The sequence below is a fragment of the Anomalospiza imberbis genome, chromosome 18, assembly GCF_031753505.1.
Source record: "Anomalospiza imberbis isolate Cuckoo-Finch-1a 21T00152 chromosome 18, ASM3175350v1, whole genome shotgun sequence".
Classification (NCBI taxonomy): Eukaryota; Metazoa; Chordata; class Aves; order Passeriformes; family Viduidae; genus Anomalospiza; species Anomalospiza imberbis.
Genome location: NC_089698.1, coordinates 7,518,721 through 7,539,879, shown reverse-complemented (window position 1 = coordinate 7,539,879; position 21,159 = coordinate 7,518,721). Strand labels below are relative to the sequence as shown.

At 42.7% G+C, this 21,159-nt stretch overlaps 1 protein-coding gene across 8 annotated transcripts in view; it reads right to left on the bottom strand.

The window, feature by feature from the left end:
• Window positions 1-21,159, bottom strand: part of ARVCF (ARVCF delta catenin family member) — a 245,417-nt gene that overhangs the window by 24,668 nt on the left and 199,590 nt on the right. For 7 of the 8 annotated variants that reach the window (XM_068208793.1, XM_068208796.1, XM_068208794.1 and 4 more), the window contains 2 exons: window positions 19,871-19,888; window positions 15,361-15,432 (listed from right to left, as the gene is read on the bottom strand). In XM_068208793.1, coding sequence (XP_068064894.1) covers window positions 15,361-15,432; window positions 19,871-19,888 — 90 coding nt within the window. The remainder of the gene's footprint in view (window positions 1-15,360; window positions 15,433-19,870; window positions 19,889-21,159) is intronic. The other variant, XM_068208795.1, reaches the window with a different exon arrangement.

The window sequence follows — 21,159 nt, the reverse complement described above, 5'->3', positions numbered from 1 at the left end:
ATTCTCTGCCTTGGTACAGCTTGAATCTACTGCTTTTTGGAGCATACTGCAAGCCTTTTCCATTTAGCTAAGCTTTCCCAAAGGAACAAAATAAATAAAAAGATGGCTGGCAAAGCTAATGAGGATTTGGAACGTGAAGAAAATTATTACTTTCCATATTAGATATACAAATGTGTTTTTTCAACTGTGCATTCACATATTCATGCCAGAACATGTGTGTTTTCTGGGACTTTTCTTGAACTGAAACAACCAAATGCAGACAAACATTTTCCTTGCAACCCTCACCTACAGCTCTGTACAGCACAACACAGCTTTCTGATCACAGCTGCCATGTGGTGCAGCTGAAGAGACCTGAGACTCTTTTCACTGCCATTAATAGTGCAGATGTCTAATTGTCTAGCCCAACCATCAGCAGGTTTGAGCTCAGTGTATAAAATGTGTTTGTTAAAGAGAGAGATACCAAGTGATTCTCTGAAGGAAAATCCATAAAAAAATTACACCACAGCTATGTCCAGTAGTAAAATGCAATGTGTTGCTGTTACTATCTTATCCACAAGTCCAAGAGCCTCATAACAGAAAAATGTCTCAAAACTAGAGTCATCACTGAAAATCAACAGCACTGTTAAGAGACTCCTTCCTTTAACTTATGGCTGCCTGAGCCTACCATTTTCTTTCCTCTAGTCTTCAGTGTGTGTTTAACCAAGGATCAGGTGTTCCAAATTGCCCTTTTTTGGCCTCAAGCCCCTGTAAAACTCAGCTTTGCAGTTCCAGATGCCAATCAGCTGCTCTTACACTGGGAAGCTAATGAGCTTTTAGCTTCCTCCCAGCTCAGTAGAAATCTGTCTGTAGAGAAAAACTTACTGCAAAAGGAGTCGTGCTTTAGTCCTTGGCTCCAGATGCCACCTAAGCATATTTATTTTATTAAAAAGATTCTGACTTTATTTAGAACTGTTGAGATATTGAACAGCTTTATAAACTTTCTGTCATAAAATGCCAGCAAGTAGAGAAGCACAGCAAAGGGAAGAAACACTCCAGCAGACAGCTGCATGACAAAATAAAAAACCCTAGATGGTAATGCAATTTAGTTGAAATATCCACACGCCCACTGACATTCAGTACTGAGGTATGCAAGAAAGGTAGAAAACACAGCAAACAGGTGAGAAAACAGCTTTCTTACCTCTGCAGATCTCTATCTTCTTTACTGTCTTCAAGACGGTTTATGGAACATGCTGGATCATGAGGCCAGGTATGGTTGCACCAAGTGCCCTCCCCTCCCCTATGAGAAGCCCAGTAGACCAAAGCTTGTGAGGGGCTGTGGAGTGGAGGAGAGGCTGCAGGGCTCTGCAGCGCAAAGCTGTGGAGTCCAGCACCAGGCGGAAGCAGCACTCGGAGTGCAGAGGTGTGAGGTGGTTCTGCAGAGCCGGCAGCCGAGGGAAGGAGCGGCCGCAGTCCTGGAGCCAGGCTGGGCTCAGGGTGGCTGCAGCAGTGACCAGTGCGCTGCCTGCACACAGCAGCCATGCTCCTCCAGACCTCCACAGATGCTGTTTCCACCAGGCCTGCGGGGAGCCGAGGTGTGGGAGGACCCACAGCATGTTCTGGGGTCAGCCCTTCTGTGCTGTTACACACTGGGGTGATGGCACTAAAACCAACTAGCAAGGCAAACCCAAATCCTCCATCACTCAGGAATTTACAGAAACAGGATTACATTGTCAGATGTGGCATTTAAGGGGTTTCCACTGACTGTACTTCAAAATATTCCTGCTGCTGAGGCACCTCCTGCTTGGGTTTGAAAGCCCACAGGGTCCTGACAAGCACTTGGGTGGTTCAGAGCTGGAGCTGCGACAGACAAGGATCGACTGACAGCATTTCCTCTCGGGCTGGCACCTGTCAGGTTCTCCCCTTCGCAGCACGCCTGGGTTTTCTCTTCAGTGCCAAGGGAAAGACAATGCCAAGAAAAAACCCCAAATCTTCCAGAGCTCATGCACACTGAAATATGCTTAGAATCCAAACTGAAAGCTACTTTCTAGGTTACTCATGCTTCACCGAGTCCTCTTATACTTCCACTGCTCATCATGACTCTTTTATAAAGTTTAATAAATGGTCATAAGCCATTACACAGGTATTTGGTTATTCATATAAATGCAGCTGCTTGTTAGAGGACTGTCTGCTTAAGGCAGTGAAGGGCCGCAGAACTCCACAGCTTGAATTCCTCAAATAAGGCAGAATACATTTTTCTATTCTCCAGTGTATATACCCTCACAGAAACATCAAACATCTCAAAATACATCCCAGTAAGGAGGAAATATTTGGAAATAAACAACTAATCTTTTCTGGGGGAAGCTTAGCAAGAATCCAAGCTGAGCAAAGGCTACCAGGTCCAGTCTCAGCCTGCAAAAATGAAAGGTGAGTGGCTCCTAATCACTGGGACCGAAGCCTGTTTGGTTCATTAAATGCAAAGTCCTGCAATCTTGCCTTTATAAGCATTTTTATAAGCAATTGACATATGGAAAGACTCCCCCGTGTTAATAAATAATTTATTGTACGCCAACCCAAACACTTCCTCCAATCCTGTTTGTGTCCTGAAATTGCTAATTAGTTCCTGCTCCAGCTTCCAAAGTCAAAGTGTGTTCCAATTCCTCTCTCCATTTCATGAAAGCTGCCTCATGCACCCAAAGGCAGCCCAGTGCCTCTAATCTGTCTCAATTACAGTCACTGTGCTGCTGTCAGGCAAGTATCTCCCAAGCATCCAAGAAAAAGAATTTGATGTTTTCAATGTCAAACGAATGTCAGGCTAGAGGGGAAGCAGCACAAAAGGTTTTCCTTAACTTCTCTAATAAAAAAATGGACCTTGCAGCCTAGCTTTTTAAAGGTACCATATTTGGGTACTTAATTCTCATGGATTTCAGTGTAAGCCAGAAACATTAATGCCTCAAAGAACAGAGATTCTGCACTCATCCTCAAAGCACTGTATCCAGGCAGGGATTACAGATGATGAGAGACAAGAGAAGATGCTGCTGCTCCTCCCTCATTTAAATTGGGACACACTGGAACATACCACATCAAAGTACTAAATGAACAGGTAGTCTCACTCTTCCTGCCAACCATTCTCTGCATCTTTCTGGAAAACCAGGGCAGTTTCTATTAAATGTAAACCCGCCTGCTGTTCGGTGCACTGCCCAAATATTGGATAATCACAGGCAGAACTGAAAAAACCAGCTCTGCCTACAGAATAATAGATTTCCTGGAAACACAGATCTTGCTGTAAAACCTAAAGTTGGACTTTAAAATGTGAGATAAGACAACATGATCTGGAGAGAAGTAGCTCCCTGAAGCCTTAGCTGGCTAAACACACACACACACCCACACACAATACAATCACAAATAAATCTATTTGCAAATTAAAAAGAAAAAGAAGAGATTGGGACCCTAGTGTGTAGCAATGAATGAGACACTTTGCTGCAATGAATAGAGGGAGCACACAGACATTTCTCAAGAGGCAAAGGGGAATGTTACACAGCATCAAACTGCAGCCTGCCCCATATTCACCACCCTACAGCAATGTCCTGCATTCATAAAGCAGCAGAAAACCATATCAGAAATTCTACAACAAAGCCACAGCAGCCACTACCACAAAGCAACTCTAACAACTTCTCTGAAACCACTTCATCGCCTTTAAAACAGTGAAAAGATCCCAACCCAACAGCCACTTTGTCTAGGAGAGTTTTCAATTTCAATGCAGCTTTCTTATGGTAATATTATGCAATTAAAAATTGAGCTTAAAATTACCCATGTAAAAGATTCTAAGCAGAAGCTGACATTTACTGTGGAGGTTGTTCATGCCTATAGAAAACTCTGAAAAGGTCAGTATAAATGTAAATAAGGAGAGATACTTCCTCAGGAGTATAGAAATTTCCATCATATTAGGGCCTATACCCATTTCTCCATCTAAGGCAATGTTATGAATGCCCTGATGGCTTTTCATGGACCATATGAATCCAGAGCTTGATCTAGAAATAGGTCTCCAAAATTCAGTGAAACTACTGGCAGCAAATTTTCAGTGTTTCAGGGAAAGTAGGATCCAGCCACCCAGAAAACTGCCAATACAGTTTACTGTCCGTGGGTTTAATCTCAGGAGTGTTTTCAGCAAACAGAGATGTTAGATTTGGAAGGGACGTGCTTGTTAGAATTTAGCTATTAAGCAAAACCTTGCAAAACTGCCCAAATCCAAGTCACACGTGCATTTCCCAGGTCCTACATTTTGGACACTATCACTAACCTGAAATACTCTCCTGGGAGCAGTGCTCGTGTAATTGAATAAATGGGATTAGGTCTCATGCTTCTGACACCCCCAGTTCCTCATTCCTTGAGAAATTCTGAACACACTGCCGAGAACACACCACCTCAGTCATTCTTCCCACTTCTCTCTTCTCTCACACATCTGCAGCTTGCCTTGTGTGCTCTCTTGTTTTATTACTCGATGTGAAAAGTAGCCCCAAAAGGGAAGCGGGAAACCTGCATCTGCAAGGAACGCAGACTTCCAATTTCCTAAGTGTTTAAAGGTCATTGGGGACACTCCAGGTAAAGGCAGATCCTTTCTCTAGACCTTTCTCTTGCCCCCTCACACTCTGAGTCAGTCTTTGGAGATGTTTTTCTTGCTCATTATTTTTAAGCTCTCAGCAGGATAAGATGCAATTATATGCTCAATCGTGATTACAGATTTGCTGGTTGTGATTTTAGAAGTCTCAAAACAAAAGTAATTAGATTAAATGTCCTTCCTGGCTTTGTAATAGGGGGACAAGAAGAACTGACATCTCTAAACAGAGTGGGCTTGCTAGCACGAGCAAGCTAGGAAGATACTGCTTTAGTAATCAGGAAATCTCATCTCTGTTCCCAGCTGTGCCACTGAAATGCCCTCTAACTGCACAACTCACTTCAGCAGTGGTACCCTCCTTCCCTCCCCACATGAGTTCAGTCTTGCTTTTATCTAGAGCTGGCCTGCTCAAGTGGACTGTCACAGTGTGCTGGTAACTGAGGCTACTGGTAAAAATCACCACAAAGTTGCTCTAGACATCTCCAACAAAAGCAACAGGATTTTTAGTAAAAAGATGGCAAGGTGTGCAAAACACAAATGAACTGGGCACGAGGTGCAAGGTTGCTCTCCATATTGCCTCCTTCCAGATCTGCCTGAACCAGGGTCTATTCCTGCACAGACAAGTAACATTTCATGCTATTACAGACTTCCAATTTTCCCTGTGATCAAGACACAGAAAATTCAGGGCTAAAACTAATGGTCTGTGAGACTGAAATAAAAATGCCCTCCTTTCTACCACATACTGATCAACATTCTCACTGATCATCTGGAAATGCCTGGGTCAGCAATCATGCTCTCAGTGGGTTCAGAGCAACCAGCAGCTGGATTGACATTGCTTTCTAAACCATGCAGAGGTAAGGTTCCCCCGCCTCTAGCTGACAGGTAAATTTAAGTGACTGCTTTACCATGTAAAATGCCTCCCTCTCAGTTCAAGGTCATTTTTCTTCAATCCACAGTTAGAGGTATATGGCACATTAAGTCCTGTAATTCCCCTGTCATGGTGGAGAAAGGGGGGGAGCTTTTAAGCCTGTGCAGAGCACTCAGGGTTACAGAAATAAATATGGCTTTATATAGCAGCTTTCATATTCAAGATATCTCACAGTGGTTTACAAAGTAATGAGTCAGATAACAGGGCTGCAGCAGCTGTGCAGGTACACTCACTGGAAATTAGTGCTGCAAAACCAGAAGTCTTAATTTTTTGATTCTCTTTATTTGCCCTTCTGCAAAACATGATAGCAGCTTCAGCCCAACTAATGAGCATCAGTGGCTTCTGCAATTTAAAATGCCCAGGTTATTTGACATTCCAGTTTGTTTTAATTTCCAGATTAACTCTACTGTTAAAGCTCTCCATTAACTATAGTACTGTTCATGCAAAAGTGGAAAAAAATGCATGTACCTGCCTGTCTTGGCTGCGCTGTAAGGAAGGTCTCCTTGCCTGATCTCCAGTACCACAATTTGCAATTAGTTCAGAATCACACAACTATCTGATTTTCATTCCCCTTTCTCTCCCCCATCATTAGCTGTTCTAAGCAGACCCTCAAAGGCTGATTATCAAGTGTTCTGAGGATTCCATGGTTTATTGTGCTGGCACCAGTAATGTATATATGTAAAAAAATATTTTTATTTGAAACAAGCCATATCTTGAGGTGCAACCTGACACACTCAATTTTGTATATATGCTCCTTTCTCAGGTTCCATGGGCAAATGGAGTTTCTCATTCTTCTTCTCACCTGAGTCACCTAACCCACCAGCTGTGGACTGTTTTGGAAAAATGTGCTGGTTTTATGTAAACATACTTTTCCTGGCTGACTCTGTAATGAGTTAATGAGAGTCACACAGAACAACTAGGCTGAAAGGGAACATGGGAGGTCAACTGGGCCAGCTTCCTGCTCAAAGCAGGCTCAATGCCAAAATTAGGCCAAGCTATTATGTTTTTGTCCAGTCAGGTCTTGAAATCCTTCAATGATATAAAGAACCCTTCAAAACCTCTCTGAGGAATCTGCTCCAATGCCCAATTATGTGGCATTAGTCTCCATTTCTTTGGGCAGAAGGATACCAGATGCTTTCAGTGAGACTCGAGTGATGTCTGTCTAGTGCTGAGTTCTGAAAGCACCGAGTCACCTTGGGCTCTCAGAAATCCACATTCTGGCTACCCCTAAAGCACAGCTTTCAGAACACTCACGTGTAACTACCTTCTTTGCTTCTGCTCACACTACTTCTGGAAATCTGGAAAGGGATTTAAATTAACATTACGCCATTTTGCTGCCTCAGCTGTTCTGAAACTTTCTGCAGTTCTCTTAACTTGTCAAGCAGCTTCGTCAGCACAACTTTGCTGCGGTACTTTTGATGGACACCAGAGACAACCGTAACTTTGTGCAACAAGGTTTTTGTAATTGATTTTGACATGAAATTTCATCTCTAAATTCTGACAGAAGATGAGTTCCTCTTCCCTGAGCTTCCTGGCAATACTGGCTGGGCAACCAGGACAACTTTCGGATTCACACCCCTCTTCAAAGGATCATCTCATTTTTTATGCTTATGCTAAAAGGGAGGGGGGGAAACTCAGAGATTTCATTGTTATTGTTTCTTAACTGAAACTAAGTGGCATGGCAAAAGCTGACATAATGAAACAGTGATGGATCGGTGGATGGAGCGAGTCTTTCACTGCAGGGACTGAGCCCCAAGACCGAGGCAGCTACAGTTATGAGGGATAAGCACCCTCCCATCAACTCCTGCTTTTACTCCTGGCAGGCTTTCTTGGCACATGCTCATTTTATAAACAGTCCTGGAGCAGCATCTGTATAATGAGCTATGCTCTGTAATAACAAGCATTCTATTTTAGATTAACAATTAGAATTGCTTGTAGAATAGAAATGCTAAATGGGACATGCAAAAACATACACACAACCTAAAATGTGGGGAGGGAAGAGAATTTGCCAATCTCAGCAGGGCAAACAGTACAGGAAAAGCTGTGCAAATTAAAAACATATGACTGGCAATTATAGCTTTCCAACATTAACTATTCTTCATCAGAAATATTAGCCAAGTGGAAATGACATGAAAATCCTGTCAGTGGTTGAAGAGTTAAGATGCTGCACTGCCTGAGAGCACACACTGCTATAACAAAGTAAATGCAGCTGGGCAGTAAAACTTACCAAGGTTTCCAGTTATGCACTGGTTTATGTATACACTTTTCCATACAAAGCACCATAAATAATGCAGTTGAACTTCTCAATAAAAAAACACAGTAAGTGCAATACGCATATTGAGAGCGCAAAGCAATTCACAGTATCCACTATTTGCAAAATTCTCTCTGTAACATGAACGTCTCAGTCCATTCCCACAGTATCTCATCAGGGCAAACCTCTACCATCCACCTTTAACTGAAATTATGTTTTTATTTCATTTTTATGTCACTAAACTGCTAGCAATAGCTGGGATACAGCATACTTTACCAGAAGTCTGCTGTTTCTACAAATATATCACATACACTCCATTTGCATTGGTTATCACACTAGCAGTGAAAACACTAATTATTTTAGTGAAGGTAATTATTCTAGCTATTATTTTGGTGAAGTGATTCTTCTAGTGAAGGCAGTGGAACTAGCAGGCTCTTCATGAACAGATTCACTACAACCCCAGCAACTGAATGCTATTGACTTGCCTAAGGCCACTCAGAAAGTCAGCAGCAATGCTGGACTGAGAAAATCAGACTCTTCTCCTTCCAGTTCTGTCTTTAGCTGAAGCTCCAGATCATTCCATCTCCTTATTAGCTGCTGTAATTACCATGCGCTCCAGTGGAGCTCCTGCTGTTTAGTTTTTTATAGGCTACTTTATTATGCAAGTATATATAGGCTCTTCCTGTTTGAGATGCCTAAATCTCATTTTCTGTGCACTTAAGTTGGCCACAAAGTCACATTAAGCTGGAAAAGGAATTTACCACCTGGGATTCCTGTCTTCTGAAGATACTGCTAGTTATTATAACAGATCTATTATCCCTGGGTGTCAACCTCAAGCAAAAAGGAGCTGGAAGCTGACTACTGGAGTCTTTTTATAGTCCCATGAGAGCCACAGGTCAAAGGACCTAAAGGGGGGGAGGGAGAATCTTCCCTCCAACTTTTATCTTTTCTCCCTCATGTGCTAAGGGAGACTAAACATTTGAGAATGAAAAAGAGGGAAAAAGAAGAGGAATAGCTGTTGATGTTGATTCATTATTTCCAAGATAACCAAAGTATCTTAGAAGTGAGTCAGCTTTTTCTCATTCAGAAGGAAAAGTCTGAAATTATTTAGAAACAAAGCAGTCGTCTTAACTCATCTTGCATGTGACCTCTAACTGTTAAGACAGAGGTAGAAGACAAAGGAAAAATCAGGAGTTCTATAGGCAAGCAAATTATAGCTGATCCAAACAGAGATGGACAGGAACCACCACCTTATGACTTCACAAAGAGTTTCAGCTTCTATAAATACAGAGCTGAATGGAATTCTCCTATAGTTACAATTGCTCCTCCTGCCTCCCTCTCCCAGCAGTTGTTTCCCACTGGTCCCTCAGCTTAAACTTCAAAGCTTCGTGACCTAAACCAGAAAGACATTCACACTATGAAGTGTCCGTGCTGGGGGTGGGGAGGTGTTAGTGGCATTTAAATAGCACAGCTGAAATTTCTTCTCCAGTTTATCTTGGTTCTGTATTCTCCATGTAGCAGAACTATTTCAAGTCCTCAACTCAAATCTTCCTGACACAATCTCTCACCTGGGCCATTTACATTATAGTCTACTCACACAAGCACTGTGCTCTCCTTTAGTCAGCTGCAAGAGCTTTTCTGTTCCACAGATGCCATTTCACCCCAACCAGGAATCTAGCCTTTCTTACCTGTAAACACAGGTTCTGCCTGGATGTCCCTATGGATGAAGCAAGGGACTGGAAGCCACAGCTCAGGGCTGCAATGTCAAGGCATTCTCTGAAGCCAGAGAGCAACAGTTTGACAAACACGGCAGCAATTACCAGGACGCAAAGCCAAAACTATTCTTCACATTCCTGAGCAGTCAGATAACACCAGAGCTGGTCCTGTAACCGTCTCAAATTCCTCTCATATGATTTTGTGGAATAACTGAACTCCACACAGCAGAGCTGTGAGTCTCAGCAGCGCTGCTGTACACAGTTACTGTACCAGGTTTCAGTCATATCATTTAGTATTTCTCCCAGAAAAGTATTTTTTCTCTTAGAGTCTCTAAAGTAAGAATACTGTGGGATAGAATTGTATTACCAAGTGAGAAGAATTAGTGACAGAGACAGAACAGTACCCCTGGACCTCCAATTTACATTCCAACAGCATTCCCCCAATATGATTTTTCAAAGCCTTCAATTTCAACCTTAAACTTCCAATTTATGTTCTACATATTTAAATTTAACAGATGGATAAGGATCACAAAGAAGTTTTCACCTGTAAAGCACAGCTCAGCAGGCCAGGAAGCAATTCATGCATGTGTCCACCAGCTCTGAACAAATAAGAATACTGAACGTAAGAATGAGAGGCGATTATGACAAAAAGGCAGAAGATTCCAGAACAATTAGCAGTCAGCTATGGAAAGACTGTGTACACAAGAAAGGAAAAATCCACAGATGCCTGCTCTGAATTCCTTGAAAACATAGGGAAAAAGAATGGGAATTTAAAGGTACCAGAATAAGTAAGTTTGGCAAGTGCAGGTTCCATATGGGAATTTTCCTATTCAAGGCAATAAATTTTCTCTGACTCAAAGCACTGGAAGACAGATGAGAAACCTTTCACTGCTTTGTAAATTATGAAAAACACATGGGACCAAAATGAACACTCAGCTCAGGAAAGCAACAGAAATAAGACATACTTAATAATTCTGATCAGAATTCTCAATAATGTGCATGAAATGCTCAAAAGATGTTAATACAAGAACATGTTACTTGCTCTCACAGAGGAGATCTTCCCAGTCCCTGAATTTCCAGCAGCAGACACAGGAGGGGTGTGGATGGTGCCATTAATCAATCACTTCTACTCACTTATTCACAATACAACAATCAAAATTAACGATGGAAGGGAGCTGGAAAGGGCAGGTGAATGCTTGAGTCAACTTGTCAAGATTTAAAGAAAGCAAATTAAAGCAGCAGTGAAATGCGAACTGCAGCCAATCTTAATTACAAACTAAAGCCAGAGTAAAGTGAAGTTTCTCTCTCCTTCTACTACATGTTGCCTTTAGCTGAAGACAAATTGCTGGCACTTTTGTAATCTACTAAGTTAAAGTCATTACCCTGACAGTGCCAGGAAGTCTAATTTCCTGGAGCAGTAATACTAAGATTTATAAGAGAATTTAAACACTTGCCTTCTGGAATAGAAAATCTATCATCAGCATGAGGCTACATGGAAAGCGACTGAGAATTTCAGATAATGGAGAAGAAGAAATTCACCTGCTGACAAGTTCATCCAAAATCTCATTCCCTGCCTACTTAGGCTGCTGACCAGGGTAAGTGTACGCACAAAGCTGAGCTTTCAGATAAATTCAGCTTGTCTTTGATGTCCCCACTGCAACAAAACAGACTTCTTCATTTACAAGCATTTTTAACACTAGTTCAGTATTTCAGCATAACCTTCTCCTAAACTTCTGTTCCCATTAAAATGGAATTAAACTTAAGTCATCAAAAAGGAAAATTAGTAAGCAGCTTAATAACTGCTTTCAAGAAGAAAATCAGCTAGCTCATCCACCAGGCTGAAATCTACCTGCATGTCTCGTTACGGCTGAAGATTTTCAACTCCCTAATGAGATAAACTGAAATGAGAGCTGAACTTCAACACCCAAAGCTCCATAGAGCAGCTACTGTTCTGCCCTCAGACGTTTGAGCACATAAACAACAAGCCATAAGATTTGCTTAAACCAGACAGCACAGAGGTCTGGATTTAATTAGGAATAACCTAATGCCGATTCCACATACAAAACTGTTCTACTCTTCTGGACTTTCTCCTCCCATACTCCAGCACTGAGGAACAGAGGTGGACAGTCCAACACCTTCACACAGGAGGATTAAACATTACAACCCCTGTAACGTATTTGGGGGGCTGACACACATCAATTCTGATTCAGTTCAGAAAACCTTATTGCAGAGGTAGTGCCAGCTGAGACACTGCCTTTCCCCTGCACAGATATGATTAATCCTCATCTTCCCCCGGTGCCTGAGCCTCCTGCCACTGTTCCTGCTCAGAAGTTAAGGACTCTGCGAACAAAGCACAGGAGCTGTACTATGCTACGTGTTTAATGTGTACACAGGAGAAATCAGTGCTTTGGTAGTGCAGAAGGGAACATGCTGCCGAGGAGGCAGCCAGCACCACTATCGCTGACCTACTTTAGACTGGGGAAGGGATTTCAGTAAGGCTTTCTCCCCCTCCACCAGAAGCAGCAATTTTTGAAAGTCCTAAATTTAGCAAGGTTCTGAGGACAGCATTCATAATTTCTTGTCAGTGCTGTTCCCTTCTCTATGCAAGCTCATATCACTTTCCCCCAAAATTTATGCTCTCTCTCTTTGACTGCCAGGAAAAAAAATATGCTCCTTTCAACAAAGAGGAAACAAGAAGCTTCTCTTTCACAATCTTTCCTCACGAGGACAAGAGTACTCTGGACACTGCCAGGGCATATACATTAATTTTTTAATATCAGATGAGACAGCTTCTGAAAGCACTGCAAGTTGTCCTGTCTGACATTATCCAGTTTACCACAGATAACAACCCTGAACAAGAAGCTTTCCCCTGCCAGAATGCCTAGCACATAAAATTATTAAAGGCTTAGAAATGGTTTCAGGGCTGCTCAAATGATGTGCTGCAGCAAAACCTGATTCCCATTAAAAAAACCAGGAGCCATCAGGAAGAGACTCCAGTTCATCACTCTGAAAAAGAGAACTGCCTTCCTTCATTCATTCCTCACCAGAACAAACTAATTCCGGGGCGGGGAATGCAAAATACTAGCATTTAAACTAGGTTACAACTCACAGGACCCTTTGGGTTGTTCAGGATATGAGGATGCTCCTAAGATGTTGTACAGCAGGACAGATGCTCTGAAGGACTGAAAGCTCGGCACCCTGCACAGACACTAGCCAGTCCCCACCCACAATCAACAGAAGTTTCTGGTTTTATGATGTTTGGCTGCAGGACAGGCAGAGATTCCTGCCATTAAAGTAATTTGGAGTCAAAATTGAGTTTCCAGAACTGACAGAAAATAGGTCTGGAGTAGTCTGCTGCTACTAGTCCATGGTTTTTCAAGTGATCACAAGCACACTCTCAATTAAACTCAGTGGTCATACCTAGGAGTATCTCGAGGGGAAACCATGATGTCAAGTTCCTGAAACCACATCTTTAGACACACCAGATAAGCTCCATGGATGCTGACTGTAAGATTACAGTAAACTTACCAACACTACATCCCAGTATTTGCTAACTACCACAATGTTCATTTGCTGCATTGAATGAACAAGTCTTATTATTGCAGTTTCACTTGCTCACAAAGATTCCAACTGAAAACTCACTTTAAAATGGCTTTAATAATACATGAAAGAGATTAATCTATAATTGTTGATTTTTGAAATAGCACTTCATCATGTCACTCAATCTGAGTGCTTTTGATCATTAAAACTTGCATGATTTTTCCATCTCGGTAACGAGGTTCTGCCTCAGCTGAGAGCTGATCTCATCAGAGTCAATTATACTCTGTAGAAGAGATCTGACCAGAGTTCTTAAGGGTTTTAAAATGGCAATTTTATTTTTTTTATTTCAGTGAACAATTTAAAGTTCAAGCAACCTTGTTAGAACCTTTACTATCCAGGAATTCTCAAGTAAATGAGATGCCTGGCAGGAAATTACCAGCAAAAAAGTGAACAAAAAATGCATCAATGTCTTGGTTTTTTTACTCTTAGCACACAAGTCAATAGTTACTTTTAAAATATGCCCTTTTCCATGTCAAAGTGCTCCTTTCAAAATGCTGTGGGATTAATCTCCTGACCTTATCTATCATGAGATATGTAATCTATTTGACTTTGATTAAATGGGGGTATCTCAAAATTATCAAACAACCTCTTCAAAAGTGTGAGATTTCTAGCAATTGAATATAACAAGCTGTGTAAGCTCCGAGACAGACCCATCTACCATCAGATCTGCACATCACTTCTACCATTAACAGAGCCACATGAAAGCCTTTAATCTTGTTTTAAAGAAAGCTACACAAGATACATTTCCTTGCAGAAAGTCTCGATTTCCATCTTTTCCCTCTAGCGGCACCGACATTCCAACCGCATTTAGAAAAGAATGCAAACGCTGAAGCCTTTACTCTATTTTGCATTCCTTTCTTTTCCTGCATCCTAAAGGTGTCTCCTTGCTCTGCACTGTTATCAGCTCCCAACCTGAACTGATGGCAGTCAGTGAAGGCTGGTTAGAAGTATCCTGCAGCTCTCTAAACAGGCTGGCACTGCAGCTTCTGAGAGGTTCATTAGTATCTTGCATTATTTCACAAGATACAGAAGATCTTGTGCAATAACGCACCAAATGAAAATCAGTGTTTAGACATGAGAGTAGAAACGGCATCCACTATAAAGGGTGTCTGTAAATAGATTAGATTCATCTACATCTTAGGATTAGTTTGCATATCATCAATCAGAGTTTCACTGTGAAGTGGAGTGCAGCACTATGTATGTATAATTATTACACCATTACTGACTACCAGCACATCTCTAAGGATCTCAGACATGGCCTTTGTTGTTGCTCTCAGTTAACACCAAGGAAACTGAAGCACAAGTAAGTGGACTGGACCAAGGTCACCAAACGAGCGTAATTCAGGTATCCCAAATCCATTGATCTCTCCGCTGAGTCGGATTGTCTCTTTACACTCTCCAAGACTCCCTACGTGATGTGGGAAGAGTTTAAAATTTTTCTTCTGAGGAACACTCAGGTAGTTCAGGGTATTCAGAGCTCATTAAGGTGAGGCTGACAGGGTGGCACGGCAGCAGTTGCCATGACAATGGCTGGATCTTTGCAGAGACATTGCACACACTTCAAATCAAAACCCGTTCAAGTCTCAAAACACCATCCAATGCTCTAAGAATTCTGACAAAATCCCAAATCACCTCCTAATCTCCAATTTAAAAAAGTACCATGCATTGCAAGAAGGGAATGCAGATTGTGAAAGACTCCACCTCTGCCAGAGCTGAAATACAAAAGCACAATGCAGAAGAATTTTTCTGTGAACCTCCCAGATTTTGGAAAACTGTAAGTACCACTCACTACAGACAGGGAGGAATACTGTGCTCAGGGGAAGACAGACTATCAGTAAAGGCAAAAATCTCCAATCCCTGCTGTTACCCAATTCCAAAGAACACTGAAGAATGACAGAGATGCCAGGGAAGAGAAAGGGTTAGTGCCAAGCACCCTCACCGAGTGCATTTCAGAACTCCTTACAGTCAGGTGTGGTGCAGGTGGGTTGCAAATGGAGCTGTAGAGGAGGACAGCCTGTACTCACCCCTCTCTGGAGTTACAATCACCTAACACCAAATCAGACAGGCTTCTACGAGACTCCAACAATTCAGCAGTCTCAGATAAAAATATCCAGTATTCAACACTAGATAACAGCATGCACAGATATATCCATTATCTCAATTAACTGGCTGCAAAAGAAAGATCAGCCTGATATGCTCATGTCTCAAGTCCCTTTTAAGAGCCTCCAGCTCTCAATCTACTTGTTATTTCCAAAAGCACAAACATTAGCATTACCTTTTGCTGCTTCAGACCGCTTAGGCAAATCAAGTGTATCAAAATTCCTGTCCAAATCTCCATTCTTCTTTCCTGTGCAAAAAAGAAGACAACAGATGGAGAAGATTGTCAGTATACTGACAGGTAAGTTACTGTCATGGGCATCTACAAGATAGGAGAAGATACAGATCCAGAATATAAATCACAGACTGATATCCATAACTGTGTGTATCTGACTCGCAGTCAGCTGCACAGCTGTGGTTTCAGCATGAGCAAGCTTAGGGACAAACACCCGTGCTACTTTCAGGTTGATCTTCAAACATTCTTAGCACTAGTGTTTCAGAGTCTTAGGAGTGCTCTAAACCTTGAAAAATTGTGCCATTTCCCATCTTGGCAAAGCTGTGCCCCTCCCTCAGAAGCCCAGTGTTTACTTGTTTTCACAGACGAATCTTGACCTGAAGTTTAGCGCAAGCAAAAACTCAGCAGCAGAGCAAAACAACAACAGCTTTGCTTTGCAGCCTCTACTTTCAATGCAACAACCAGGCAGGAAGACCTAGATTTAATATATTGTACAGACAGCAGCCAACAACCTAACCTTGAACTGCCCTTCAATCAACAACGTGTCATTTTTGCTATTTATTAGAAGCTAATGGAAATAATTCCATACTTTTGCTAAGAAACGGTATAAAACTATTACATCAGCTTTTATTTATACAATCTTTACATACAACAGAACAAAACCTGCACTTTTACTTAGGCTGAGAATTCAAGGTTATGTAAACACATGGGGAGGGAAGGGTTAGTTTCCATGCCCCCGAGGAGACACACCGCCTTGGGTGAGCCCACATGGATGCTGTGGGATGAGCAAGAACCTTGCCGTCAGAGGAATACTGGCAGCAGGGAGAGATATTTAGAAGGCAGTGCAAGAATCTGCATGGCTTCTGAGGACAGCAGTGTACAATTTAGCTTTCCCAAATTATTTTGAGGGGATAAAAATCAAGTTATTTAGTCCCTCTCCCTCCAGAGCAGGGAAGGCAAGTGCAATGGGATGAACGTAGGCAACGCAATTTATGCTGCCAGAAGTGGCTTCTGCACAGGGACTACCAGGCTTTTAATGGAGGTTTTACAGAAAAGGCTGGAAGGTCCACCAGTCAGGCTGCTTAAAAGCAAACAGGAAAATGGTCCTTGAAAATGTAATGGGGAGATTAGTCTGAGTCTTGTCTGCCAACAGGTCACGAGATGGGAAAGGCTAGTTAGTCCCTGCCTTGTTACAGCAGGGGGTTGGTACATGCACAGTAAATTCAATGGGTCACTCTACCTTTCCTCTTGACAAAAGGATAAAAATACTCACTACTGTACAGAGAAGAATTAAAGCTTTTAAATACCATTATGAATATTTAGGAATAACATTAAGAAGGGAAACTACCCCCTTCAAGGTAGTATTCCATCCTCTCCCTTTCTTTGGGAGGGGATGGAATCACACCCTTTTGTTTTGAAATGCCAACACAGAATACCAGCCAACTTCAACTGTTGTGCAAAACAAAACACGAACCTAGAAGTTCTGCTGATCTGAAGTAATTTCCTTAAATGAAGTAAGCAAAAGCCCATCTAAGCAGCCAAAAGGTCATGCAGCCAGGTACCACAGCACTCCTTGAAAGGTATCTTTTCAAAAGGAAGGGACAGGAATCAGTGGCACTTCACAGCCTTCCATCAATTTTTTGCTCTGTGAAAGGAGCAACACATTGCTTGGGGAATCAAATACCAGAAAGAAGAAGTGCTGTACATCACCAAAAGACTTTGCACTTCATAATGGCAGCTGAACCCAGTTACTGGCTGCAAACCCTTGTTGACCCTTAGGGCATTGACAGGAAAAAGCAGGGCAGAGGGAATTAAAAGGAAAAAGCATTCAAGGAAGGAAGTCAGTGTAGGGAAGATTACAGACTTAAAGCAGACCCATAAATGTGACTCCATCTTATCTACAAGTAGGACAAACTGTTTTTTCACATGACCCCGAATTTCATGTCTCTGCCATTAAATAGTTTAAACCTCAGAACATGTTCTCAGAAAGCCAGACCGTACTTGACACAACTACTCATTTCAAAAGTTCTCTCTATAATTTAAAGGTCGGTTTGGCACTTCTATCAGCCCTGCAGAACTGAGATGGCACAGTAAGAGCTCCCTTCTTCCCACTGGCAGTGTTTAGTAAGCACTGTGTCTGTGCACAACTTATTAAGGAGGAATTGTCCAGGAGTGCAGTGTTGGCTGCTACTTTTGAGCTGGGAATGCCAAAGCAGCTGCCTATTTACTGACCCATCTTTCATAAAGACAGTACCCTCCACCTGTGCTCTGGGCTCTTCACTTGCTGTCTCTCCATTTCTGGGCCAGACAGCAAACACTGGCTGGTTTGGAGGAGCCTCTGCTGGTTTGCATCTCAGCCCTCTAAGGAACTCCCACCTCGCAGGCCAAAGCCCGTCTGTTCAAAACAGAAGCTGCCAGCTGCTTGCCAATGGCAGCAGTACAGAACACAGAACTCTGGCCAAGGGGATTTCAACTCTACAAATTACTTGCTTAATCAAATGGATTGTGTTTGGAAATACCCCAAGCACCTACATTTCCAGGGCTTTCCTGTAGAGACAAGGTGAGCAAGCTGCAAGAACACTCCAAACCAAATCCACCCAGAAAGCAAAGGTCTCAATCTGAGGCCCAGAGCTATTTTTCCCATTTGATTTTCACAAATACTGGGGAGTTTCTAAAAAGGTGACCAAATGTAGCAATTCAGGAGTCCACTGATTAAAACCTTCTCAGCCATCCCCATGCATCCCTGATAACACAAGAAAATCAGCATCAATGCCAGATCCTGTAGCTCTGAACACCCTGCTCTGTCCCTCGAGTCTGTGCATTTGTTCACAACAGGGATGTGAACACACAACCCATGTGGCTGGGATTTGTATGGAGCACACCATTGCCTGGATCTTCACAATCGGGTTGTGCACCACAGGGATGCTGAAACCACAGCACAAACTGCGCTTGCAGTAGAAGTTTAAGATCTGTTTTTGTATATTTCAATTTCCACCTATGTCCAGGTTCTCCAGGTTTTCTAGCCTGAGGTGTGTCAGAGAAAAGCCAATGCTGGATGAGAAGCACGGCTCCAAACTTTGCCAAGAGACAGTTTTGAGCATGCCTGCTGACAGGCCTGTTTTATGAGACCTGGTGTACGACTGGCACAGCACTCTGCTTTGGGAAAATTGCCTGACATGAGACTTGCTTGTGCAAGATGCAATTTACAGTCTCCGAAACAGAGGGATTAAAATTCTTCCCCTCTCCCCCCTTGCTACTTTTCATTATGTAATAAACAACCAAAATATGACCTTCAGCATTTTTTCCATCTGTCAGAAACTCGGTACAGACTCTGAAGTGTGACCCAGCATTATTAACCACTAATGTTGTTGTTGATCTTCCTCAAATGTTGTTTTGTTTTACCATATAATCAAACCATGGTGCAAGACAGACTATTTCTGCTGAAGGATTAATTCCCAAATGTTTTCTTTCTGGTTGAAGTAAAAGTTTAAGGGAAAGTGCTTCTTCATAATAATCCCACCTTATCCTCCCTGCTGTTCAGTAACACAGCCACTGAGCTGGCCACAAAGGAGTGACAGAAACCAAGGGCTGAGCTCTGTCCTGCCAACAAGTCCATCCTCCACAGCCTCACCACTCACAGTCCAAAAATCAGTGATCTGCAGAACACTGCCCAGCACCATTTCTTGGGTGGAGCAATTAGATTTTGGTTGGTTGGTTTTTTCCCCTCCCCAACATTTCTCCTTTGGTCCAATCCTCCAGAACCCATGATGTGAAGCAAGTGTCACAACCTGAAAATGCCCCTGCCTTCACCCCTGAATCAGTCTCAGCAATGGAGTCGCACAGGCACCCACAGCCTATCAACTTCCCAGCCAAGGGAAGCTTTAACCTCAGACTTGTGTCTTCCAGGTACAATTTTACTTACTGTGCTGGGATGAGAAACTGAAGCCTATTCCCTGAGACAGGTACTGGGGTAGCTTTCTCCAGCTCCTGTGTGTGCCAGTAACAGAGCTGCAGCAGCCCAGGCATGTGCCCAAGCAGAAAAAGTACCAAGTACCCCTGAGAACACACACCCAAGCTGCTGCAGCTCACGGCCCCTTCCAGCCCCCAGAGCAGCCAGCAGAGCCTTGCATCTGACAGGGCTGGTGACACAACCCACACCCGGGTGCTCCTGCTCTCCTGGGATTAGCAGACCAGCTGCACAGCAATCCCCCTACTGCACTTACACCAAGAATGAATAAATCCTTATGTTTTCCATTGGTGGTATGGAAAGACCAAAGTGCAGAAGCTCCCTCAGAGGGTTTTTCCATGTGTGCTGAAATGAACAGGAGGATGCGCTGGGGGAGCAGAGGAGAAGGTGGATGAACAAGACCTTGATCTCAGCTCTTAGCCTTGCATGTGAAAGCCGAACAAAGCATGTTATGGTGATGATGAAAAGAAAGTATTGCAGACTCACCTTGATTGAACCACTCCTCTAATTACCAGAAAAGCAGCAAAAGGAAAACAAAAATTTACAGGATGAAGAAAATACAAAGGAACAGTCACAAAGAGGCATATTTTCACAGAACAGGTTCAAAACCTGAGTATTACAAGACTACAGAAGTTTCATCAATTAAAAAACCAAACCAAGGTATTTCATGTTCTCCCTTTTGTTCCTCCTAAAACCCCCTAATCTTTCTTTGCACAGTTTTTTTTCCCCTTTTCTTTCTCTTTTTATTAAATGAAAAGGTGCTCACAGAATTGAGGGGACAGAAGGATGACTAGCCCTTTGCAGAGGTGTTTGAGATGCTGTGATCAATGACCATGAAATAAAATAAAATAAACATGGAAACACTGCGAGATTAAGTGAACAAGAAAGGAGAGAACAGATAGATTTTGAAGTTTTAGACTCAGAAAATTAAGGTAGGTTCAGACCAGTATCCACATAAATTTAACAGCGAAACAAGGGAGCTTCTCTTTATGATTTTAAAAGCACATTTATGAATGGATTTTAACTTTTATTTTTTAAGCACAACAGTCATCTGAGACCCTCTATGCTTTTGATCTACATCCTACAAGCTGTGAGCTCAGCATTATCACCAGTTGATTTCCCTCTGGGGAACAGCACACTTTCAAAAGAGCACTGCAAAAAGGTGAAAAAAAACATTAAAATGCATTGTCATTTCCTGCCAAACACGGAAAGCCAAACCCAAGCTGTCACTGAGTGCCTGCACTGCTTGCTGCAATCCACAGGCTCATCCCCAGCATCAGATGATTCTGAGACCGATTTGCCCAGAAAGACGTGACCTGGTGCTTCAGCCGACGCACAGAAAGTGCCCAGGTGCACAGCCCCAGGAGAGGGATCTCTAGGTGGGCCCAGGCAGACACCTGGCATGGGACACACACCTGAGAGTGCTCCTGTCACTGCCATCGAGGGGGTGGAGGACAGGTCTCCCTCAGCACAGCACCCTCCTCCCACAGGCCACTCAGATCTTTTATGGCTGAAAGTGTTTCCACTGACTGTGTTGCTCTCAAGCAAAGCAACGACACGGACTGCAAGTGGCAGGGAACAGGCTCGAGTCAGCACACGTGCAAAGTTTCCAAAGGGTATCACAGGTTCAGTCACTCCCTGGGAGAAAAGGCTGGCCAGGCAGGCAGAATTACTTCTTTAGTTTTCCCCCCAGTCTTTAGAAGATTCCCATCAATTTTTTATTTTAAACAGTTTAAATGCAGTTGATGACAGATTAGTCTGCAAGAGCAAGTTCA